General features: G+C 37.5%; 2 protein-coding genes across 5 annotated transcripts in view; one reads left to right on the top strand and one right to left on the bottom strand.

The window, feature by feature from the left end:
• CERKL (ceramide kinase like) overlaps positions 1 to 4,645 on the top strand; it is a 52,706-nt gene extending 48,061 nt beyond the window's left edge. For all 3 annotated transcript variants that reach the window (XM_042455362.1, XM_042455369.1, XM_042455379.1), the window contains 3 exons: positions 435 to 531; positions 2,508 to 2,680; positions 3,884 to 4,645. In XM_042455362.1, the coding sequence (XP_042311296.1) occupies positions 435 to 531; positions 2,508 to 2,680; positions 3,884 to 3,965 (352 nt within the window). In that variant the 3' untranslated portion in view covers positions 3,966 to 4,645. The remainder of the gene's footprint in view (positions 1 to 434; positions 532 to 2,507; positions 2,681 to 3,883) is intronic.
• A 549-nt stretch (positions 4,646 to 5,194) lies between these two features.
• The window catches only part of ITGA4 (integrin subunit alpha 4), a 59,822-nt gene continuing 38,820 nt past the window's right edge, over positions 5,195 to 26,196 (bottom strand). The window contains exons 17-28 of one of the 2 annotated variants that reach the window (XM_042455344.1): positions 25,813 to 25,889; positions 20,180 to 20,330; positions 19,828 to 19,926; positions 19,085 to 19,164; positions 17,854 to 17,943; positions 16,342 to 16,432; positions 13,941 to 14,048; positions 12,631 to 12,750; positions 10,809 to 10,928; positions 10,389 to 10,487; positions 9,444 to 9,563; positions 5,195 to 7,794 (exon numbers count right to left, since the gene is read on the bottom strand). In XM_042455344.1, the coding sequence (XP_042311278.1) occupies positions 7,690 to 7,794; positions 9,444 to 9,563; positions 10,389 to 10,487; positions 10,809 to 10,928; positions 12,631 to 12,750; positions 13,941 to 14,048; positions 16,342 to 16,432; positions 17,854 to 17,943; positions 19,085 to 19,164; positions 19,828 to 19,926; positions 20,180 to 20,330; positions 25,813 to 25,889 (1,260 nt within the window). In that variant the 3' untranslated portion in view covers positions 5,195 to 7,689. Of the gene's footprint in view, positions 7,795 to 9,443; positions 9,564 to 10,388; positions 10,488 to 10,808; positions 10,929 to 12,630; positions 12,751 to 13,940; positions 14,049 to 16,334; positions 16,433 to 17,853; positions 17,944 to 19,084; positions 19,165 to 19,827; positions 19,927 to 20,179; positions 20,331 to 25,812; positions 25,890 to 26,196 lie in introns of those variants that run through there. The other variant, XR_006102538.1, reaches the window with a different exon arrangement.

A 26,196-nucleotide genomic window follows, 5' to 3' on the forward strand; every position in this document is an offset into this window, starting at 1 on the left:
TCTGCTATGAACTGATAACTAGATTTCAGCAAGAACTGTATTTCACTTCTTGCCCCAGGTCTGTTATGTAGAGATAATAGCATTGATCTGTCATATGGGATTGTTTTAAGGACTGCCAACTTCATTTGTAAACCGTTATGAACACTTCAGAGTAGTAGTTAACTATTGCTGGTGTTTTATTGAAGAAGCATTTTACTTTTGAAAACACACACACAGTGATATAAGTGAAATGCTAGAGCCACTAATGCAGATTATTCATTATGAACTAGGTAACAGGCATAAGAAGTTTTAATTCATTTGTAGTGACACTCATGATCAAAAAATAGTGGTTTGACTATTTATACACCGTCAACAAATAAATGAGTTATTTAGAATGATTTAGTTATTCAAAATAGCCTCAATTTAGTGTTGTAACTGAATTTTGTCATTTTCAGATTGGATGATGGAAGCATAGCTCTTATTGTTGTACGAAACACTTCCCGTCCAGAATTTGTTAAGCATCTGAAAAGATACAGTAGTGTGAAAAACCAGGTAAAGCTTACCGTTATATTTTTCAGCCTGATATTGTTTTGATTAGATGTATTTTCCAGTGGTATCCAATAGAGCAAAAAACAAGTGATTGATGCATAAGATAAAACAGGATAGCTAAAATATAATGTAAAGAAAATAGACCAGTAAAGGTTTCAGGTGGAAGAAAATGCACTATAGGAGGTGTTTGTGCCTATGTAAGGAGACTTAGCTTCCTGTCAGAGTACATTAGCCCACTTTTATCTGATTTTTGAAAATCACCAATCAGACTAATACCGATTAGCCTATTTCCGTCCATCTGTTGTGGTTTAGTTATATACGGTGCTTATACATAGGATCTACTACAGTGTAAAGCTGCTAAACTGATTGTAAAAAATAAATTCTGTTTTTAAATGTAAACTGCATTGAGATTGGAGCAAATAGAGACTCCTGGCATTTTCCCCCTAGGATTTTTAATATTCACATCTGTAAATTGAGCACACAAAAGATATAGTGGCAAGCAGTGCAATACATTTACAAAGCTTTAACTCTTTCACACATACACATACACAAAGCTTAGTGGCACCAGAGGAAAATTCCTTGGCTGTGGTTTCTAAATGTCTTCTTCCTTCACTGCCAGTCCCAGGATTCCATGGGATGGATGCATAGCACTTGTAAGATGACATAATGGTGCTATAGTTGTGTAGACTAAAAGACCTCATGGTGATACCATTTGCAGCAGATCTCCTGCTGTTACACTGTTTTTTGAGAATCCTTTCTTTTGAGGGGAATGGAAAAAGGAATTTTGGCCTGTTACAGATCGCCCTCAAGCAGCCGTTCTCCCGCAGCCACCATTTGCTGTGGAGGGAAGCCCCAGTGGCCAGACCGCGAGGCTTCCCGGCGCAGCGAAAAAGGAGTGCCGAAATGGCGCTTCTTTTCAAAACGCGGAAGTGGTGCCGCCCTCGCAGCGTCACTTCCGCCATGACACGTCTGGATGCTATGAGTCCAAGATGTCAAAATGGCGGCGCCCATGTGGATGGGCGCCGCCATTTACGACGCGCTCCGCGTGTGTTGGCGCCAGGGCCGGTTAGGAAGGGGCGACTCTTCCTAACCCTAACACGCCCCTTCCTAACCCTAGCACGCACGGAGCACATCGTAAGTGGCAGTCTGTAACCCGCCTTTGTGACATATTTAAGATTCATTTCAGGATATGTTTACATGAGCTGCAGACCATATCTTCAGATGCAATGGGCTAAAGTCCATAGAAAATTATGCTGTAAAAAATGGTTTGTTCTTCTTTCTCTCTTTTTATAATGAAACAGACTAACATGGCTCTCTTGTTAAAAATTGTTTTTTCCTCTTTTAAATTGGTTTGCCTCTTGTTTGCCTCACCACTCTGGATTTTTAGAACTGTACTCAAGTAACCATATGTACTCAAGTAACCATATGTACATAACTCATTTTACATTTGAAAAAATCGGAATCTCTTTGAAGTCATTTGTGGCAGATGAAGTACAATAGTTTGAATTCAGATTTTGGAAATATCTAGAGAAGAACCATTAAAATTGGTAGGTCTTCAAGTTATTCATGGTCAATTTAAATTCCATTGCTTTCAGTGGGCTTTGTCTAGACCAGAATCCGACTATTTGATTCCAAACATTATTACTTAGAAACCTTTCAATTATAGAACTATTACACTTGAAAAATAATGGTACTTTCAATCCTAGGCCATAGCTTTTAGGAGTATTCTCTAATTTTCTTAAGAATAGAAAAATCAGAAAAGGGTGAAATTAGAAGATTGTTGTACTAGTTTTATCTTGTCAGGTCAAATAATTCTCTGGCAACTTTTTACTCTTGGGTCATTGGGATTATTATAAGATAAATGAAATCACAGGCCTGTATTTATTTCACAAGCCCTGAAATAAAATAACAGGATACTTAGATCTTTTTTTTAAGTGTTTTATTCTTAATTGTTTATCTTCTTTTCTTTTGGTATTTAGTTCAGTTTCCCCTTTATTGAAACTTACATTGTTGAAGAAGTAAAAGTCCATCTAAGAACCCAAAAGGAGAACACCACTGATAACAATTTGAATTCTGTAGATCCCGAAAAAAGGAGCTATCCGTGGAATATAGATGGAGATTTATTGGAATGGGCATCAGAAATTCATGTTCGGTAGGAGAAAATGTATTAATATTTGATTTTTAGTGGTTGCCATCTGGTCCATAATGCCACTGGTTCATTTGGTTTTAGCATAGGTTTTGTATGGTGTATGTTAAGATTTTGCTTTTAATACTAACAAAGCTTACCTAAGGCCATCTTAACTTATCTAAACCCTTTGCTTCTGTTCCAGTGAGTGCACAAGCCAGAGAGCGGTAGGACCTCAGATAGATATTATAGGTCAGAAGATACATAAAACAGTACCATTTTCCCCCATTGATCCTCTCTGCAGTGGAGCCAATGTGGCATAGGGGTTTGAGTTTTGGCCTATAACTCTGGAGAACTGGGTTCAGTTTCCAGCTTGGCCATGAAACCCACTGGGTGACCTCAAACAAGTCACCTGCTTTCAGCCTCAGGGGAAGGCAATAATAGTAAACCATCTCTGAACCAATCTTGCCAAGGAAACCCCATGATAGGTTGGTCTTTGGGTTGCCATAAATTGGAAATGACTTGAAAGCATATAACAATACTGTAGAGCAAATGGCAGCAGAAACATGGGGGCTACCCACCAGCCCATTAAGGATTCTCACCCACCCCAGCCAGATGTCTTCCTCTAGTTGGTATTGGATTACTGGCTGGGATCTAGTAATTATACTAGGATAAAATAATTCACCACAAGCAGAGTTACATGCTTGACCTAGGGAGCGATGGTTTCTCCCCCTCCTGCAAGTGTGACAGAAGCTGTCAACTACAGGTCTGCCCCCTTGCTACTGATTGGCTCTTGGGGTGTATCTTGGAGGCACCCACCTGCCCATGTTTATAGTATTGTATTTGGGAGGTAGACCAGTATAAGCCACCTATAGGATTCTGGTGTCTGACTCCAGATTAACATGATTAGCACACTTCTACCATATCATCTTCTCTTTAGACCCCCATACATGTTACAGATTCCCACTCTTAGAAACTCCAGTAATGATAGAGATTCTGAAAGTGGGAGAGTCTCAAAAATTGTTTTTGCATGAGTTATATGACATGCAAGTACTCCAAGGAATAAAGTGGTCCTGTATTGTCTAGGAAGGTATTGTAGGTAGGTAAATGGGGTGATTACTTTAGCTATCTTCTGTGAAGTGGATTTTACATGCAAATAAGTGCTTCGATAAAATGTTATAGTAAAACTATACTGGTAATAGTTCTTCTTTATTCTTTCCCCATTTTTAGGGTACATCCCCAATTAATTAAGCTATATGGAGAGAACGTTAATATCGTGGATAATCCAAAAGAATCATGCAGCTGTATTTAGAAGACATTTATGAAAAGAGATGATCAATTTTCCAACTAAATCATGTTCCTGTCTTGAGTATTCCGTCATATAAGATAAAGTGGTCTAAACTGAAACCCACCTGTATAATGAAGCTTCCCAGTGGATAGTATGTCAGCCAGAAGAATTCAGTAGTTGAAGAGGATGTTCTACACTGAACACTATGAATCTTTACTCATTTCATTGGCAATTCATTCAAAAAACTATTCCAATATGATAAAGAAATAAAATGAATATTTAGTAGAGATGAAAACCATTTCAGTGCTCAAAAATATTTTGCAATGAAAAAATATATATATATATATAGTTTAAAGGGTATAATAAAATAAAAACATTAAAAAACATCTTAATTGATGTAACTTTAACTCCTAATAAACGACAACTGGAGAGTGTTTTTAGTGACTAGGCTTTTTCAAGAAATGTTTTAAAACTCTTTTAGTATTATAGTTAAGAAGCTCCATCTGAAGATTCTACTTCACTCAATACAAGTTCAGTTTCTTAGAATTACTCTGGAATTTCAGGAATCTCCCAGTTACTACGTGTTTTGGTACAGGTACAACACGCCCCTGTACATGTCTGCCTGCACACACCATACTAATCACTAGTTTGACAAGGAACAAAGAGTATGAGTGAGCCCCTCCAACTCCCTCCCTGAAACAGCTAACAGTTGTAAATGCTGTTTTTTGTTTGATGTCTTTAAAAATAAAATATGACACAACACATGCAGCCCAGTGGATTGAGAATGCCTTTCCCAACCTATAGTTTTCAGAAGATACCAAACTTGAACTTCTGTAATCACCGACAATAGCCACACTGGCTGGTGGTTATGGGAATTGTAATCTAAAAACATGTGGGGAACCCCAGACTGAGAAAGACTGGTATACACTAGTCTAGTGCATGGCTTGGAAGAAAACAAATCTGTTGTAGCCTATGTAAAGAGCATATTTCCTCTTTTATTGCTTCTGCAAGAAGGCAATCTTTCCTCAGTCAGATCTGCTCAGGAGGAAAATTTGTACGTTGGATAAATAGAAAGCAGGTCAGGATCTACTGATAAATCTTTTGGTGGTCTCCAATAGATGGACAAGGTTTCCCAGTCATTTCCCAGAAAGACAGAAAGAAAGTCTCCTTCTAAATCCTTTACATCTGCTGCCCCCCTCTTCAGAATAAGTATTTTTAAAGAATATAGATTTTTTAAAGAATGTAGATATTTGTAAAAGAATGTAAATACTTTTATTTTTACAGTTTATACCAGCATCAGTTTGCAGTTTAAAGCAAAAGTGACTGTCAGATGCAGAACCTTATACTTTGAATTGTGGCTCTATATGAGAAAATGAAAACTTTTGTAAATATTTGGCACCATGATAGTAGTTACATAATTTAATCTTCAAGGCAAAGCCAGACTTGATATCATTACTTATGCAATATGTATTTCAATGTGACCACCAATACAAATATAATATTTTAGCACCATCAGAACAGTATTACAAATACCAAATAAAAAGGTAATTATTATCTTTTTGGACTCTGAAGACCTGCTACTGATCTAGGATCTGCCTTCTGTTGCCAGAATGGTTCTGCTAACAACAGATTCCTCCACCACACTTTCAGGAATCTCTCCCTCTAACTTACATCTGTGCAGCATTCCCAGGGAGCTAGAAGGAGAAAACAGCAATGAGGAAATCCCCTTTCTCCAGCCTATTTTCATGCCCCTAAGTTTGGAACCAACCTATTGCATGGAACCATTTCTTTTAAGTGGCACAATATTTTAATTGATATCCAAATTTAATTGCTTCCAGATAGAATTCATGGTCCATACAAGTGTACAAGCTCCTCATTTTTCAGGGAAACACTGGGAATTTTCCAAATGTTTAATATAACATTGTTTTATTTGCTAAAATATAAATCCAGATGATTTTATACTATATTTTGGAATCTTTAATAATATAAACTTTTGAGGTATTTGTGGCAACACAAACCACTCCTCTTCAAATATGATTTGGGGGTTAAAGTGCAGTTATATCACCTTTTCCTTGCACCCTTCTCTAGAAAACCTTAAACTATATCATTGTTAAAACATAATCTTTTGTTCCAAAAATAATAGCACATTGTTCTTATATACATTTGCTTTTGACTGAGCTTTGAAAATAAATACATTAAGCGGAATGTATGCCTTTTCGTAAACATATGAGGTTCCTAGGGAAAGGGAGGTTCCAACACAGAGACAGAGCATCCGGCTGGAGGAATACACTGAATAAAAAAGAGTTCCAGAGCATGGTGCTAAAAGCCCTATTTGAGCACTCTGTTTCAACGTTTAATGTAAAAGGAAGTCAGAAGGAAAATAGTTCTTGTGCCACACTCTCACATCAGCCAGTGCTTATCATGCTCCACATACATTGGGGATAAATGTCTATGACGGAAGACTTTTCTAGCCAGGTAGGTTCCCTATGCAATTTAGAACCCTGGAATTGTGCTCTGGAGTGCTCAAATTTGGCAGTGTTACATTTGAACAGGGCTAAAGCTTCACTTCTGCTCACGAAAGGGAATCTTTTGTGAGCGTGGCTTTTCTTTTGTAAACAGAAACTTTTTGCATTATAAAGGAAAACATTAGGATCCAAACCACTGTTTTCTGGAGGGAGTGGAATGTGCAGCACTAAAAAACTCCCATTGGCTCTAGAGAAAAGGGGGAAAAACTGCTTTCACAGGCTTCTCAAGAAGAAAAAGATGACACTGTAATTATATGAATGCCAGTTTCATCTGAGATGTCATACAGATATATATTTGGGAATGCCAATTCTCTTGTACATGGAAAAGTTTCCATATATCAAAATATTCAAACATGGCTGGCATCTTGTTAGATGCCACCATAACTTCACTTTATTGTTGCAAAGGTTAGAATTCTGTTCGGACCATACAATAACCAAATTCCCTTCCCTAAAACTTAAAATAGTAAGTTGTACAGAACCATGTCTATTATTTGCATGTTGTTGAAGAGGGAAGGGATGAGCAGAGATGTATCTATTTGTTTTCTTGTAACCTGACATGCTGTAAGCTCATAATTAAGGAAGCCCCTGTGGTGCAGTGGTTAAATGCCTGTACTGCAGCCATTAATGTACTTGTATTGCTATCACCTGCAGACAGCTTGCAAGGACCCTTGGAAATCTATTTGCACATATTTCCCCACTTTCATTCCGCCATTCTTCAACAATATGGAAACATGTTGCTTACAAGTTAGACTTTAAGGGCTAGAATCAGGAGGTGCCACTATATGATATACATTTGTCTCCCAAGGCAGGATCTTGGCTCATGTTGCTTGTATGGCTAGAAAAATAATAAATATTGTTTTCATTCCTATGTCTCATATCAGCTCATTACATCGTTATCTGCAATATTTAACTGATTTCAATGGCTATGAGGTAATGTACGCTTAAGTTCAAGTATAATTAATACTATATTCCTTGTCAAATTCTTTCTTTTAGCAAAAATAGTTCCTCCCTAGTGTTAAAACTCATTCTTTTTCTTTGTGCTTCAAACCAGAAACAATCACATCTTCATGATTATTCTTCAGACATTCTATCAACTGCATGGTACGAAATTGATGAAGATGCAGTTAGTCTTCCACTCTGCCCTATATGAGGAACATTGATGGGTTTGTTGATTCTTGCAGTTAGTGCCTTTGATAAAATGTCTTTATTAAGTAGGAAAATCCTCAGTCATCAGTGGTATCATTTTGGTTGCTGTTTACAAAGCTCCAACTTTCTCTTCCATTTTGTTCTTGAGGAAGAAGTTTGTATTTTCTCTTAAAGAAACCAACCTGAAATAGAAATAACTGAAATGTTGGCAAGCACATAATCTTGTTAAAATGAAACACAAAAACAGCTACAATCTATCTAAATGCAAACCCTTTTCACATTCATTGATTTGTTTAAATGTAAGGAAAGAAATTTAAGCTTTTAAGTTAAAATAAATGTGCTGAACTTCATCCGAATTGTACCTAGTAATGACAATAGGTGTCAGCTGGTGATTTCCATGCCACTGTGATGATGAATCTCCCTCAGGTGAATCTCAGAAGCTATGCAAGGTGTGCTGCATATTGGGGTGGGGATGGCTTAGAATTCAGAACCTTGGAGCTTAAGACTAAAACAAGGAGATAATTCACTGTGTAACTGACCCCAAAACCACTAGCTGTCACTGAACTCAAGTATAAACTTCTGTCTCACTTCTTTTTCTTAGCACATATTTAACTTTGAAATACATTTATAGAAAGGATGCCATTTCTTTGGAAGATGTCCACTTCACCATAGTGCAGACCCACAGATATGGAGAGATCACTTAGGTCATAATTGATCTGTTAATATACAAAGCCTTTTTCCAGAAGTACTCATATTGATAAGGGAGGGGAATTAAACCACCTCCACCTGTTAGTCAGTGTGTCTGCTTTTAGAAGAAGACAAAGACAAAATGGACTGAACTGTCCAGATGTCTGCTATTTTAAACCACATTTACCACACTCTTTGAAGCAGCAGGGCTGCACTGTTAAGAGACATAGACCCAGTGCCAAGTTCTGTCTGGCTTGCTTCTGTACATTAGGAAGCCAGGGTGGCCATTGGGCATCTTCCACCACTACTGGTGGGGAAAAAATATTTCACACACCAACTTTACAAATACCAATGATTTTGTAAATTGGGTGATGTTTATAATTCAGAAAAAAATTGGCCTAGTAACCAAAATAAAATCTGTATTATACTTGGCTCCCACAAGCCCATCTATCGCTAGTCCAAAAACCAGGACCTGGTATCATGTGATCTTGCTATTGAGTGGGTTATTATACAGATGGAACTAGATGGGTTTCTGTCTTGAATTAGGACTACAGGAGATCAGGGCTCAAATTATTTTTAGAAACCTACTGGGTGGCCCTGGGCATGTCACACACATTCAGCCTCAGGATGGCAATGGCAAACCCTCTCTGAAAAAATATTGCCAAGAAACCCCTGTGATAGAGTTGGCATAAGTTGGAGTGGAAGGCACATAACAACAACCAAACTTTTAGAAGGAACCCAGGTTCCACCACAAAGACTCAAAATCTACTCTTCCTCAGTTATTTTTGTCCACCACAAGAGCAGTATTGTGAGGAAAGTTCTCACTGGTTAAGAAGTTTTACTTTTACAAAAACTGAGTACTAGCTCCATTTTATCCCTTTGAGGGGCTCCTTATTTTTGGACATAAAACTAGAAATATTTTCTGGACATAAAATATTTTATCTCCTTTTAAATATTTTCTCCTCCCCAAATCACATGAGTAGAGACCCCCAAATTTCACACCTCTGTGTACTATTATACATTACTGGCATATTATTCATCTTTGAAAAAATGAAACAAAAATTAAGAACAACTTTTTCCATTATATTGACATAACTGTAAAGGCAAAAAACAAAAATATAAATATAGGGAATAAAGTGATTACCTTCCATAAAAGAAATGCAAGAAGCAAGAGCAAAATAATTCCAATTATTGAACCTATTCCAATAAAGAGCAATGAAACACTTGTTTTTGTCTTTTGGTTATGAAGTCCTTCTAGAATGACCTGCATAAAATAAGGTACACATAATAAGCACAGTATGAACAGACATGACATAGCTTTAGAACCATTCCTGAGAGAATCTTATCATATTTCCCATAGAAGCAAAATTAAGGTTTGAACCTGTGTTTTATGGCTGCCTTCCAACCACCTCCATTAATGGTGGTCTTATGGGTGTTGAGCATCCTTTATTTCAGCAGCAGTTCTTCTAGGTGTGCTTATTGTTTGAGGTTAATTAACAGACATTAAACCACCAAGATAAGATGCAGTTAAATTTGGCTTCCACTATAATATCTACAATGTGTATCAAATTCATCAGCATATTTAGCAATGTAACATACACAGTCCACTAAAGACAGTGGGACGTGCTGCCACAGAACTGATGCATCTTATTAATAAGCTAATAATTGGTACTTCCTGCGCACACTAGATGGGACAATCTCAGGAGAAAATCAAAGGAGGTCAAAGGTGGCTTCTGCAGTGGTGAACCAGAATAACTGCATGACTAACCTACTCCCTGTTCCACTGCATGATTCCCAGTCACCAGTTTACACATCATTAATGGGTATTTCTCCTTCTGATATTTGTTTTATTTTGTGTTAAGAACTAATATTGGGATGTGATGCCAAGTTCTTCATACTGAAGAGTTTGCAGCTACAGTTTGACAGTTTCTTATATCATCTTGCCAATGTCTTGGGTCAACTGTATAATTCATCAAGCGAGTACACAGTGAACAAAAGAAACCTAAAATATGATTTTGTTTTGTGTGGTGATTAACGGAAATATTCAAGCAGTGTTCCAAATAATGTCCTTTTGTTTAAAAATACTTACATATGCTGTTTGCTTGCCCTTATACAGTTCAATTACTTTCGGGTTTTGATCTGCTGAAACTTTCCCCTTTATTTCAAATATAAGTGTAGAAGCTTCATCCTGTTTTTAAAAAAGATATGGAACACTGACTAAAAACAAATACTACAGGATGGATTAAATGAAACCATAAAATGGAATATTTGGTTGGGATTAAGAAATGGGATGTATTTGGGACATGTTTAACTCATAGTAAGTACTTTCCACAGCCACAGATTTCAAGGACAGTTAAAGGCGTGCACTTAAACTTTCTGCTACTGAAAGCAGTGGAAAATAAAAGGACAAAGCTGCCTTGATTTTGCCCTAACTGAAGCACCCCATGGTCAGAGACATGCATTCATGACATGCATTCCAATACGATAGTCCAGTGATTAAAATATTTACCATGTGTAACAGTGAAGGAGTTGCTTCTAGATTAATTTGAACAGTTACTTCTTTTCCACTTTCCATGTCTCCAAAGTTGCAAAGTATTTGCAAACAGAATGGATCCTCTTTCATACAGTACTGCAGAAAAAAAGAATATATATATAGAGATATAAGAAGCTACAATGGATCAGTGATATCCCTACACCAGGTTTCACCTGGTGCAGGGGGTGGGGCTTCCATGCTCCCTCCCCCATGCCACCCTGTCTGTTTCCTGATGAAGAAAAGGATGGGATGATGCATGGGGGGGGAGCGGGGGGGGGGGAGCATGGGGATGCAACACGCATGAAGGAGGGCCCAACTAGGTGTCACCCTCCTCTGGGGTGTCATCTGGTGCAGGCAGCACCACCAGATCTCCTAGTGACGCCACTGCTATGTATAGCTACTAATTTCATTAAAAAAATTAACACTGTTAGCAAATGTTCTGTGAACAGTCATTACAATTTCAAAGAACTTACGGTAGGCTTCAATCACCTGTTCTAATCAAGATATATTTCAGCAAGCAAATCAGACAAATTAACTTTTATCATGACGAACTATTATGTCCAAATAACTAATATTTCTGGACATCACTGAAATTGGTGAAGTCTAAGGTGAAGTTGAAGTCTGCAGGCATGACCTCAGATATAGACACGTCAGCAGTAGAGCCAGCAAGGGCCCAAAGACATTATTTTTGTCAGCTCTGACAAAAAATTTTTACAATATTTATAAGTGCAGCACCTTTTAGTCTCTATAAACAGATCATCAGCTCTGTGTGCCTCAGACACTCCTGTTGTAACCTTAGAGACACTGAAATCAACAAATCCAGTTTATCTATATTGTTTGAAAGTATTCAATTTCCTGTTACTCAAATTATAGTTGAGTGGAATGGAGATTTAGGCTGTCCTATACAAATCAACCAATAGAAAACTTTCCAAGCTTCAATATCTCATTATCTTTTAAACTTTAACGTTTAAATTTAAATTTAAAATTATTTTTTGGTTCAGAAAAAAATGATATTGGGTTAATGCTGGGCACCATTATATCTCTTTAGAATGAAATTGTCTACTTCAAATCAATGTTTACAATACAGTATATCTTCTATTGGGGCTCAAGCATAGGCGGAATTTCTTTTATGTGGGGGGGGAGTCCGAAACAGATCCCCCGCGTAAAAGAAGGGACCACTGTATAATATAGATTATGCCTCCCGGTGTCATGTGTTGTTGCTGTGTTCAGTCATTATCCCTTTTTCTTTGGCTGTATCACAATGTATCCATTTTCTGTAAATCTTTGGCATTTGTGGATGTACATATTCTTATAAATTATATCCCCGTGAAACTGAATTTAAATAATGTCCCAAGCGCTTGGATTCTGTTTGCTCTTGCTGTTGCCAAAAGACTTCTACTCCAAGGTTGGAAAGATAAACATACATTGTCTATTATTCAATGGCCAGGTGATCTCATTGCTTTGTAGCTACTCATGATATATATTTTATAGATGGCACATTCAAGAAAATGTGTTTCTGGAAATCTGGTCAGATTATATTAATGTATATAACTATCCCACCTTCATATCCTTTCTCCTTTCTTTGTAATCACACACACACACACACACACACACACACACACATATTTAAAAGGTACAAATTAAAAAGATAGTCTAATCAGAATGTTCAGTCTCATTGCTATTTTAGTACCATGTGACCAATCTACATTTATTTCAAACTAAACCACTCTATGTTTAATTTTAAACATTATTTTAAAAAGATTTGTAAAAAATATTTTGAATGATGTAGAGAGATTACCAGCAGCCTCTTGTCAAGCTTGGTAAGGAATGTAATAAAATCTTGCAGCATGTTTTCATTTTTTTCTGGTAAAGTACAGTCTCGTGTATAATTTTTGTAAATACACTGTCCATCGGTTGTCTAAAAATGAGAAAAGCACAATTTCATGTGGTTTTCATCTAATGGGGAAAGCAGACATTTCTAGAGCATGCACTATTCTTCTAAACACATTTAATTAGAAATATACCCAGAATGTAAAGAAAGCTTGTTCTATTAAAACTTAGTCAGGGAGAAAATAGTGAACAGAGGTAGTTTTCAATTTTGCTTGGGTATGAAGGAGCACAGGTTTATAAAGAAAAGTAAGCCCAATCCAGCTGTTACATATGGGGCTCTTTGCTGTGAGAGATAATGAGGGCAGAGCACCTAGGGAGGGATTCTTCTCAGCCTGAACTGGGACTTATACAGTTAACAGCTTACAGAGATGAGCAAAGACCTAAATAGGATCAGAAAATAATGGCTTGTAGCCACCACAAACACACTTGTAGCACCAAAAATATCTTTAAAAGTCTTGCGTGGTGCAGGAGCTCTATCCACACTGAACACACATATGAAACCGACATTTCATTTTTGATACAGCACTATTGTCTTCCAGTTCTATGTAGGGCCTTTCTCCTAATCCTATCCTATGCTCCCATCCCCCCTTTTTATGGGATGGCTGTGAAGCTGAAGCATTGTGTCCCTAAACCATCATGTTATGGCTCCTTGGACAATAGTTTTAACACTGAAATACATTTGTTACCATTAGTCACTGCAGCACTTGCACCAGGAACCCTGTGGGCTCACTCAACTTGTGCCAGTCCATACACGAGGTTGAAAGAAGAAATAGTAAGTATTTCAGACCAGTTAGGAATCATCTCAAGGCTGAACACTTCCCACTCAGTTGGGAACATCCACCTTTATTTCTTCCATAAAATCATATTGCTACTTTTCAGTCTGAGCAACTCCTTAGCAAGCAAAACCCCTGATTTCTGCTTCTATACTCATTTCTGTTCACTTAGTTTATTCTAATCTGTATTTCCTAATCCCTACCATCCCTTCTCCAAACAGCTCCATGATTTTGATCTTTCAGCTTGCCCATAGAAATGTGTTCCCATCAGTCTCTGAAACTGAAGCTCTCTACCACTACTACTTTGCCCATCATTTGTCTAGGATTGCATTTGACAATCTCTCAGTTACAGCTTCTAGTTTTGACAACTGTTCTCTGCAGAAAGTTAACATACAGAAAATATAAAATGCTATAACACGAATTATGAATGAGGAATAAGTATTACCTTGACATCCAGGACATTAAACAGCACGTTTTCCCTTGGTACAAAAGAATTGGGAATCTGTATCATCAAGTCTACAGCAGGAGCCAAGCTTAGACCAGGATTACTGACCTTGGGAATAAAACACACAATATTTATGGATAAAGCATCTCCCAAATTTGAATTCAAACCAGAATGTTCTTTCCAAACTCACAGATAGTGTAGTGAGATAACCCTCTCTTCAAAACTTTGAAATCTATGGGGTTGTCCGTACAGGCCAAATGGCCCAGCTTTCCCTAGCGTGGTGTTGTTCAGATAGCCCCCTCCCCATGCTCCTTATCTTGCCAGCATACAAATAATCTGTCCCTGGTTGCACAATGAAAATCATTTAAGAACCCCAGTTGCCCTATGTGAACCATCTGAGAAGCTTTCCCCCCACCCCCAATTGCCTCATCTGACGTGGAAACGGGGCACCTGCAGCCAGGCATACCATTTCAGTATGGGCATCTTGGATGGTTTGCAGGCTGGCAAGGTAAGGAGCAGCCCTAGGTCCTGGATCAGTGTGGGACAGATGTGTAAACACCTGTCTGTCCCCACACCAACCCAGGGACTAACCTGGGTGAACACCACAGGCAGGCTAGCACAGGCTCAGCCCATGTTATCCTGGCTTGTCTGCTCAGGCCCTAAGAAAAAAGGTTTCTGATATTTTATTACTTTGGAACACTAAAACATTAATGTATTTTAAAGATCTGTAAAGGTATATATTTTAAGGCCAATATATCTAATATTTTAGTTTATTTTAAAATAGCCTTTGTTATCATAATTGCACCAGGAACTCAGTAAATTTGAATTTCAAAATGATCAGATAACATATCAGTAGAAATAATCTCAGGTGCTAACCATTCCTCAGTTTCTCATCTCCCCAGTCTCCAAATTCAAAGAGGTGAGATTATTGTTAAAAGATGAAAATCAGGGAGCCAAAACATTCAGCCACCCATTACGCCAACTGTGTCCCTACCTGGACCAAAAGGACCAAAAGCAGTGGTACATGCATTGGTAATCTCTCATCTTGACTTCTGTAATGCGCTCTACATGGGGCTACCCTTGTACCAAGTTCAGAAACTTCAATTGGTTCAAAATGTGGCAGGCAGATTGGTCACCGGTTCATCCAGGTTTAACCACATAACACCTGTTTTAAAATCTCTTCACTGGCTGCCAATTAGCTTCCAGGTGCAATACAAGGTATTGGTCGTTACCTTTAAAGCCCTGCATGGCTTGGGTCCAAGTTACTTGTGGGAACATCTCTCCCTACATAATCCAAACCACACTCTCAGAACAACTGGGAAGAATCTATTAGAACATCAATGAACCAGATTTGTAATGACTTTCCAAAGAGCTTTCACTGCGGCTGCTCCAAAATTATGGAATAGTCTCCTGGAAGAGATCCATCTTATTACCTCCTTGGAAACCTTCAGGAGGGAACTTAAGACTCTTCTGGCGAGCTTATCCACCTGACCTTGTGTAAGAAATAGTGTTCCACTTTCTGATCACTGTATAATTGTATTGTATTGCTGTATGACAATGAGCTAGTTTTAATGTAATTATTTTTATTGTATTTTATTGATGTGTTCTTGTATGTATTTATGGGTTGTAATCCCACCTCGAACCATTCGGGAGAGGCGGGGACATAAATAAATAAATAAATAATATTATTATTATTATTAAAAAGGGATGTTTGCAAGCAAATCTGTCTATTCTATTCATTAAAGTACTTGAAACTAAAATATTGTAAGCTAGCATTCTTTTTCTGTGATTCTTAGAGAGCAACTGTGATATAACAAGTAATATTGAAAGAAATGTGTTTATTTTAGGGCAGGGGTTCTTCACCTGGGGCCCATGGATGTATGAAACTTGAATGAGGAAAAAAAAATATTCATTTTCATTAACCTTTCCAACTGAAATTTAGCATTTCCTTCAATTACAAATGTAGGCAACAAATTTTAGCAGTAGTAACAGTACGTGTTACTCTGTCACCAATAGAAATCACAGATATTTTCACATCCATCTTATGGTTATTGAAATTTAATTTATGTTCATCACTACTTTGACATTACTTGAATTATTACCTGCTAGACAAGGGGGTTAAGCCTATGGACCCACCAATATTCTGAGAAGAGGTCCATAGCCTTCATCAGATTCCCAAAGAGATCCATGGCACAAAAAAGGTTAAGAACCCCTGCTTTAATAAGAGATATTCCAACATTCCTGTGTAAAGAGTATAACGGCATAATTGAAAACAGATAAGCTGTCTATCAAGGAAAAAACAAACTCCTTATGCATTGTCCATTTTAAGTATCGCTTTGACTGAAATTTGCTTTTTCAAAAGGCAGTGATAAAGGAAAACTCTGAAAGAATCACCTCTTACATGGAAAGTGAAGTTGATTGTCTCCTTCATGCAAGTAACAGGTGAATTTTCATCAATGGGTCCATAGACAAATGATGTTGGTGTAACAGACCTAAAAACAGTGTTTTTCCAAAGAAAAGGATAGAAAATATAATTTAATTAGTAATTTGTACATCCACTCATTGCTTCCTCTACTTATAATTTTGCATAGTTCTAAGAAGATTGTTAACATTATATATCAACAGAAAAGAAGAACGAATCAAACATACAAGCAGCTTGATCATAAATCACAATAGCATCCTCTGTGATGCAGGCAAAATCAATCTCATCCATTCCAGAAACACCAAACACTGCTTTATATTGAGTCAGATCACTGATCTAGCTGGCCCAGCACCATCTATGCTAACTAGACTCTCCAGGGTTCTAGGCAAGGCCTCTTCACCAGGAACGGATCCTGAGGACTTTAGCATGCAAATTGTATGTTTTATGCACTGGGGCACCCTTATATTTCAAATGCTAACAAATCCACCCCTCCTGATGCCTGCTGTCTGAATCTATTGTGTACCACATGTATCCATGCCTCCATCTCTTAATTATCTCAGTATACTAAGCCCCTTTTTTACAAATGTTTAAACCATGAAATGTCATTACAAGGAATAGAAGTTAAAAAGAAACTTTTAAAAATACTTTATATTTTCTTAGTAGTCTACTCTATACAGAATTAAAAAGTTTTAACTATGTAATTTGCACAACACATTTTAAAATCAATTTCAGATACCATGCTTAACCAAATAAGCCTCATCATCTACCCCTTTAAGGTTCAATAAGGGGTGGGTTGTTCCTCTTATGGAGTCCAGTGTATGAACTTTGGTTGCAATCCAACTATCTTGTTAGAGTTGTACTTATTTGTAAAATTTTAGTGTCTTTCCATAGAGCCACACCAAGAGGTATGCAGTCCATTAAAACAATAGCTTCTACCATATTAGAATTCTCAAAATCCTGAGATCAAGCTTGCTGAAATGAAGATAAGTGTCACAGAGCATTAAAATGAAATAGGATACATACAGTTCATACTTAGGCGCGTTACAGAGCGCCCAAGAAGGGTGCTCTGCCGCCGCCGCCACCAGTTGTTGCGTCCGGGAACCGCAGCGGCCAAACCGCGTGGTTCCTGGGCGCAGCCAGAAAGAAGCGCCGAAATGGCACTTCTTTCTGCGACCCAGAAGTGGTGCTGCGAGGCTCTAGTCGCACACTCACGGTGTCACTTCCGCTGCGCGACGTCCGGACACTGTGCGTCCGTGACATCAAAATGGCGGCCCCCGTGTGGACGGGCGCCGCCATTTTGTACGGACTCGGTCCGTATTAGGATTGAGGGGCATCAGGAAGTGATGGCCCTTCTCAACCCTAACATGCCCCTTCCTAACCCTAGCATGTCCCTTCGGAGCATCTGTAACGCGCCTTAATTAGCATTTTGTGTATGTATGCAGCTTTCTGTTTCATAGCCAGCTTGCCAGATGTAAATTTCCACTAGCTTACCCATGAGCATTCAGCTCAACTTCATGCTTCTGAGGTAAAACCAAAGTTAAGCTGTTATCCAACAGAAGATCATGGTTCAGTTCATTTTCGCTATGGAAGAAAATAAAACATCAACAGAGCATTACAGTGAACTAAGATACATACAGTTCATACTTGGTTAGCATTTTGTACACAATATAACTAATTAGGAGTGGAAAGAATATTCAAAATATTTGAAAAATGGTTGAAACACTTGATTCTTGAGCGCTAAGAAACCATGATCAGACAAATCCAGAGGCCTTTCCACAGTACACAGTTATTATAACTATGATTCCACCTTAGGTATCATGGCTGCATACTACAGAATCTTGGGATTTGTAGTTTGGTGAGACAGTAGCACTCCCTGGCTGAGAATCTCTAAGCACTTCTCCCTAAACTACAAATCCCAGGATTCCACAGGATACAACCATGACAGTTAAACTGCAATCAAAGCAGTGTAATTGTGTAGTGTGAATAGGCTCCTGGACTGATGAGAATCTTTGCAATTATTATGTGGAAAATTTGCATGTAGTTATTTTGCACAGAAGCAACATTTCTGTGCAGAGGAAACATTTTATGCACAGAAAATAATGTTTATCCACAGAAAATGCAGCAACTGGGGACCTGGACAACACAAAATTCACACATGAGCACTTTATGCACAAAAATAATATTCTTTTTCTGTGAAGAAAATTCTGTTTTTTTTTAACTAAAACAACCATATACAAATTTTCTATAGGAAGTCCCAAACTGCAAATATTCTTAGAAATCTGTGCAGTTGAATCTGTATGTAGAAAGATCTTGTAGCACCTTTGAGACTAACTGAAAGAAAGAAGTTGGCAGCATGAGCTTTTGTAGACTTAAGTCTAATTCCTCAGATGCATCTACAAAAGTTCATGCTACCAACTTGTTTCTTTGAGTTAGCCTCAAAGATGCTCCAAGGTCTCTCTACTTCTTGATTCCTCTAGGGGATAGTGTGGTCTAGCCAGAGATAAGTAAGTTTAGTCTCACTTTCAGTTCATCTGTTAGAAGAGTTCAGCACATTTTTCCAAACTAAACTAAACCAAACCAAACCACTCTCTTTGCTTTCTGTGGGGCATCTGCAGACTAAGTAATTTACACTTTCCTACATTGAGGAACTTCTTCCACAATTCCCTGTTATGTCTTTCAAATGTAAGACAATATTAATCCAAGATTTAGGCAATAATTTTACCAAGTTGTATTAATACTGATGCTGAGGTCATCTCCTGCCCTGCTAAGAGAGCTTGCATCCAACACAAAAGTAAAATCCATCTGTAGAGCAAATGAAATATGTTAAGATTAAATTAATCTTTATTAGAAAACATATTTATAGATTATTCTATTAACATCAATAGAAATTATATTATTAATGTTCAAATCAATATGTTGCCTTTGTAACTCATGTAATAATCAGCCTAATTTTTGATACATATCCTGAGTGCAGGACGCTACGGAATATAATAGGAATCACTTCATAATAACTTCGTTTGGATCTCTGGTTGTATGTACCTTCATTCTGGTTGCCTCTTTGTTGCTACATCCATTCCAAATACTTTTTTGATTTGTAGCAAAAAAGAAAATACCCCCTCCCCCAATACTACATATGCTAGCATGACCCCATATGCTGGGCATCCACTGCAGCAACAAATGCTTCTTTCTGACATCAAAACGTGCTCTTCATTTTATTTCTATGCAAAGCTGTACTGACACAGAGATCGAGGTATTGCAAAACATGGGCCAAAACAAATGATGGTGAACCAACACAATCCCAGGCTTCAATGCTGGTTTTAATAAAGAAGGGTAAGGATTTATACTCTTGCACAATGAACATGCTTGGGCTTCTCCATCCTACACTATCTGTGTATTCCTTGATGTAAATGAGGAAAGGCTGGGATTTGTTTAAGGAAAAAAGAATGGTTTTGTCATTAAGTTTACCTTTGATAGGTGATCTACGTATAAATATCCTACACTGCAGTCCAATCTCACTCCATGACTTTCCTTTTCTGACACTTCACAATGTATCTGTGTTTCTTCCTGGGACAAAGGCAAAGAAAATTTAGAAACAATAAACAGTGTATGTTTTACAAAATGTACAAAAGAACATTAAAATACTTTTTTTACTTTAATTACATACTTTTTTTGTCTGGGGATTGTTGCAGGAGAAAGAGCAGTAAAATATTACAAAATTTCTAATGTTATATCTGCTCATTTATTTACACTTATGTGCTCAAGGAGGTATGAAGTATATGAGTCATCTGTTTTTAGAAAAAATAAATTCACTTCTTACCTGGTCTAGAATTTTGGTGAAATAAAGCCCTTTAGGGAGCTGTATATGGAGTGCAGTTTGATAGGCATCATCACCAGAATTGTATAGGGTGACATTTAACATTAATGTTTTCATATTTCCGACTGCAAGGTAGGATTTCTTCTCATGGGGCCTATATGAAATGAATATAGATTTCAATTTAGGTTTGTTGTATCTAAAGAAACAAAGCAAAACACAATTTATTCAGAAAGAAAAGAAATTTGGGGTTTCCTCTAAGCTCAAGTTCCACTTAAACATGTACTAAGTGCAGCCTTTATACAAAGACGATTAAGAAGTCCCTTGTGAAATAAGTCTCTTACCTCAAGTAAATACACACGACTTGTATGTTAAAGATGTTCCTTCTGAGAATTATTTTTTAATCTTTTTTATTTAAAAAACATTATTTAAATTGCAGTTTTACCCAGCTCATGCTGCCTTGGAGATTCTGGAAGTCTTAACCCACAAAAATAATATTTTACATGTGGTACAGTTATCTCCATCATTATTGCTCTGCTAATACGGATCCAGACCACTAAGGTGCTGTTGAGGGAGATCCATTTTTGCTGGCTTCAAATGGAAGAAAAGCCAGCGTAAATGACATCAGGCACAATAAGCCATGACACTAGGCATTTGGTGGCAGAGCTATGGGTTTATAAGCTCCATCCACTCCTCTGCCCTTCCTCTTTGGACGATGACTCAAAGGACAGAGCAGATAGTGGTTCATTGTCACCTTGGATTTGTCTGTGGCTTTTTGTATTCCATGATTGAGTGGGTGAGTGAATGAATTTGGCATCCTCTCTTATAATCTGATCCAGGAGTGAGGGGCCAGGCAAACTGGTCAGGCATCCTTACTGAGCAACCGCATGCTCCTGTCTGTGCAATCATGTACTGGGCAGCTGTGCAGGCTTTCCCACTGTGTGATTGGTGAGGGTTGGGGAGTCAGTTGCAAAACCGCCAGTAGGCCAAATAACTAATGTATGTCAACAGACATGGAAAACAAAATGATGGCCAATAAGATTGGAAATGATCAATATACAACACCATCCACAAAAAAGGAGACACAAAAGACTACACCAACTATACAACCATAGTAGTGATCTCCCACGCAAACAGAATGATGCTCAAAACTGTACAACATAGATTCCAACCATATACATGGAAAGAGAAACTGGCTGGGGTAGGCCCCACTGGATCTTTCCATCAGGTTGGGGTCTCGCTAGGCTTCTTTTACATGAACCAGGCTTCTCCTGTGCATTGTTCAGTACTACATTTGAAAATTTCAGTACGTTTCTTAAATGGACCCTTAAGCTTAGGTCCAGGAAGAAAGGATTATTTATTATTTATAATTTTTTTTGTTCATTTATAGGACTGCCAGGAACAGGACAGTGCTCTTTTTTATAAGAGAGTTTTGTACTTCTTGATGTGTGAGTTGGGTATACCCACAGCCCCTGAGAAGACTGAAGGACTAAATCTTTCTTTGGTTTTCTTTGCTATTGAGAACAGCAATGTAGATTCCCAAAGGTGAAACTTGGGAATTTGAGGGAGAGGGTTTGTAAATTTATGAGGCACAGGAAGGCTACACATAAAGAATTTAAATTTTCATTTAAATTTTCCATGTAGGGCTGTGGTACCTTGCACAGCAATTCTGTGACATTATATGTGGAATAATAAGAACCATCGTAAGATTAGAATTATGCATGGAAGACCCAAGGGACTAAATCTGACAAGCATTCTTGCCACCTTCAATGGGGTTTCTTTTTGGAGATATGGATAAAATGAGAGATGCCTTAAAGGTGTCTTCAGAAGCTGCAGTTTCTATAGATTTTGTGGTATATTTTCATGGACATTGGTATGCAATGTCTTCAACCTGAGGAGTGTTTGAAGCAAATTTGTTGTCAGATCTAACGTTTCTAGAGTTGGTTTTTTTTTTTACAATTGTTGTGGCCATTCAGATCTAGGCAGAAGAGTTGGTCAATTCCTCTGTTCACTTCCAGTGTAATAATATGGATTTAGAGGACAAGGAAGGTCATTAATTCCTTGTCCTCTAGATCTCCATGAGTCATATGTTTGGTCATTGTCTTTGGCATGTTATCCTTTTTACAGTACTCCATGCAGCTGGATTGGACAATGGGCTTGCCAATGCTCTTTCCCACCAAGGCATGGAGCACTTCAAACAAATGGGTCTGGATGTGGAGGATCATCCAGACCTGATGCCAGCAAACCTATAAATCTCCACGAGTCATGTGTTTGGTCATTGTCTTTGGCAAAATATCTTCTTCAACATTTTGAACATTTTGCTCACTCTCTCCACACAGTTAATCACATATTTTTTAATCTGCATCAGTGGTTATCAAACCCTCTGGGACTATCCAGCAAAATATTTTTCCCCTGAACACTTCCAATAAGTTTTTTTTGCTCTCTACATTTTTTCAGCATTATTTCAAGAATTTCTTTAAACAAAATTATTTAATTCTCATTTATTTTAAGCTTCTTCTTAAAGTGTACACTCAACATGTCATCTCTGATGTTTCCATGTAGAAGACAAATTATCAAATCTCCTGGAATTCTTTCCCCTCTGTGCATAAACAGAGTTTTGCCTATATATTCCTTCTACCATCCTTTCAAATTCTTCACAAGAACTGTTTGTAGGAAACACCACAGCATTTAAGACTGTTTGTCAGACAGGCCTTCTGGAACAGCTCTTAACTTTCTGTGTTTCCTTTAGTTTTAACTCAATCATCATAATTATAGCCTGTGACTTTTCCAAATCCTGAACTAAAATGTTCATTCCTTCAAATTATCAGAGATCTCCTGTTCATGTTTGTGTGCAATTGTTTTTAGATTCTAAAATAACAGTGTAATTTCTCTTAATTGTTTTTCAGCAAGGTTTTTAAAATGATTTACTTGTCCTGTTATTTCTAATCTCTTGATGTGTAATTTCTAAATCCAGTTTCTTCTCTAAATTCCTATTACTTTTTGTTACCTGTTTGTTCAGATCTAAAACCTGGTTAGACAACTTAGATATTAAGACTTTAATTTTAACTATCAAAGGATCAGCTTCATCTAGCCCAACTCTGGACATATTTCTAGTGGTCATGCTTATAATGTCATGTAAATCACTTTGTTTAAGTTCCAGCGTTGGAGACCATATTTATTTCTCCTTTTCTAAAATTTGGCTTCCATCTAGACTTTTTAATTGTTTAAATCTTGGGGACGGTGACTTTTATTTCCAGTCCAAATTGCCATTTAGTTTAATCTTCAACCTCTGAGCGCTCTTCTATCAGTCTGTCTCAGCTGTAAGCTTCACTGAGGGCCCGAACAGACAGGTCAAAATAAAGTTGCTTTGGGTCACTTTAGAGGTATGCTGTTTAAATGACACACACATCTTAAGAGGCCAGAAGCTGTGCCAAAGCTGTGCTCCAGTCCTTAGGACTGGAGCGTGGTTTTGGCGTGGCTTCCAGTGTCTTAGGACGCATGCAGCATTTAAACAGCATACCTCCAGTGACCTGAAGCAGCTTTATTTTGGCCTGTCTGTTCAGGCCCTTAGTTTCACTTTCCAGTCACTTCTCAATAGTGACTGCACTTTGGATATTTAAAATGCAAATTGGTTATACTCACTCCAGCATAAATGACCATTCGAGTAGGATGGGTGGGAGAAGGGAGGGTTTTCTCCATCCCTATTCAGCATGGACTTTCAAAGGTCTTTTTATAATAGTGTAAATCTTTGTTTGGAGAAGCTTCTGTCTATCCAATCTTAATGAATCATTGTGATTTTTCAACTTTGCAGTGGGGAATGTTGTAATGTCAGGGTGTGTGACAGTTCCGGAACTAGGGAACTGTCTTGGAGACTGCATTTCTGCCCTTGTGGAATCCTTGTGTATCTTTATAAACTTAAAGATAATAAATCCTGCAAAGCAAGGAACAGCACATATATTGTGCTACTAATGGTCAGCTATCTTGGCCAGACAAAACAGTCACTATTTTAATTCTTCTCTGCCTCTTCAAATTCCCCTGTTATACTTTTTATGTTTAACTCCTGTTGCCTAGTCACATGGCAGTAGCAATGAATGCCTTCTTTGTCTGTGAGTTCCATTTCTACTATTTTGAAGCACACTGCCAAGTGTTTAATGCTGCTTTTATAATAACCTTATGCTGTGCAAAGGCTCTTGCCTTTCAACTTTCCATCAAGGTTAATATACAGCAGGACTTGTGCACATGAGTGAACTTGTCTATCTTATGTTCCACCTAGTGTTCCCTAATCACGTTAACAAGCAAAAGGTACCTAAGAGGATTTATAAGTAAACTTCAATTTGACATTAAAGTTTAATTAAGACTTGTAGAAGAGCTGCCTTGAAATAGACATTTATCAAATATTCTGGCTGGAGACCAACACATTAGTCACTGAACACCTTGGGGAGAAAAGTTGGCACTTAGGCAGGCAACAGAAGGTAAAAGCACCACATAAGCAGCTAAGTTTCATATTAAAGAGATAAATGCAAATGTTAACATTTCAGTGGTTAGATTGCAGGCTTACACTTTGCTCTCAAGTTTTTTCTTTATATTTAAATAATTGGTGCCTTTTACTTTCAATGTTACTGCATTTTGCTTTGGGAACAGGATGCAATGAATGGACGGGGGTGAGTTGGGGGGCTTTTCAGTATGGAGTATGGGAAAGCATATAATCAATCACCAGTAGAACATCTGGGAATGGGAGAAAGCTGAACTAGAGTTTTTCACTTGTAATCATAATTTATTGTTATTATTCAATTGGCATGTGTTGATGTGTGTATGTAGACAAATATAAAAATATTTGTCTCATGCAAAGTGAGGAACTATATGGGTAGATAAAGCATAAGATTGTAATGCTACACAATCAGTGCTATCTAATTTTCTTAAGCAGAAAAGAATTTAGCAGCTCCTTTTAAATGAAGGAATCACTTTACTTAAAAATGTCATCATGCTGTACATGGATAAAGAAGATAAGGCTGTTAAGAAAAAATAAATTAACAATTCATAGATAATACAATGTTTTACACTTGTTTTCAAGGCTAATCCAGATGTGATGGCAGAAAACCTATTTATGTAAATCTCAGTCTGCCCAAAATATGTATCAAGTGTGTGGGGTTCCCCCCCTCTGTTTTTTGATCAATTCTATACATGATTGATCTAATCAGTGTCTTTCCCATATGTACTGGCACATATGTACTGGCACTCCATAGTCAATATCCCACTGCACCACAGGACCAATATACATCAGTCGAAATGTGCACCTGTCACTCTGCTGGCTTCCATATGTAATAATGTAACAACAATTCTATAATATTTACAGATCTTGCAGTCTAGCCTAATTCTCACAGACATAAATCCACTTACATACCTCTCCAAAAGGATTCTGGCCAATATTAACATCAACAAGAACAACAAATAGTTAGCTGATTTCTAAAGATAAGTTTGAAATGGTTTATTTATGCTTTTATGCCACCATAAGTAGAAACTGTCATCCCATCCCTGGAAAAGAGCTGGTTTTATCATCTGCTGTTAAACTTGGGGTATCTTTCTGTAGACCCTGCCCTCTCTGCCTTAACTAAAACTAAATGAAATCACATTCAACTTACTTGGGAAATGCAAGTTTTCCAGAAACTTGTAGGTTAGCAGAACAATTTTCTTGAGAGCAAAATCTTGCAAAAACAAACTTTAAAAAAAAAAAAAAAACAAAAATTATTTCACATGTTCATATCTATACATTGAGAAATAAGTCTATTACCTTGAAGCATAGAACCATTAACAGTATTTTGTTAGATAATGATTCTACATTATCATTCCATCTATTTTTTTACCTATATTCAAGTCTGGTACTTTCCACTGGTAGTAACACCATAACCAAGCTGTTTTATGTGATCCCTTTAAGTAATGCCTCAAAAAGACTATTCACACTGCAAGGAGCTAAACATCGTATAAATGATATTCCTGTATATTATGGTGGCCTCATTTGGAATAAG

Source organism: Sceloporus undulatus, chromosome 1, assembly GCF_019175285.1.
Source record: "Sceloporus undulatus isolate JIND9_A2432 ecotype Alabama chromosome 1, SceUnd_v1.1, whole genome shotgun sequence".
Taxonomy (NCBI): domain Eukaryota; kingdom Metazoa; phylum Chordata; class Lepidosauria; order Squamata; family Phrynosomatidae; genus Sceloporus; species Sceloporus undulatus.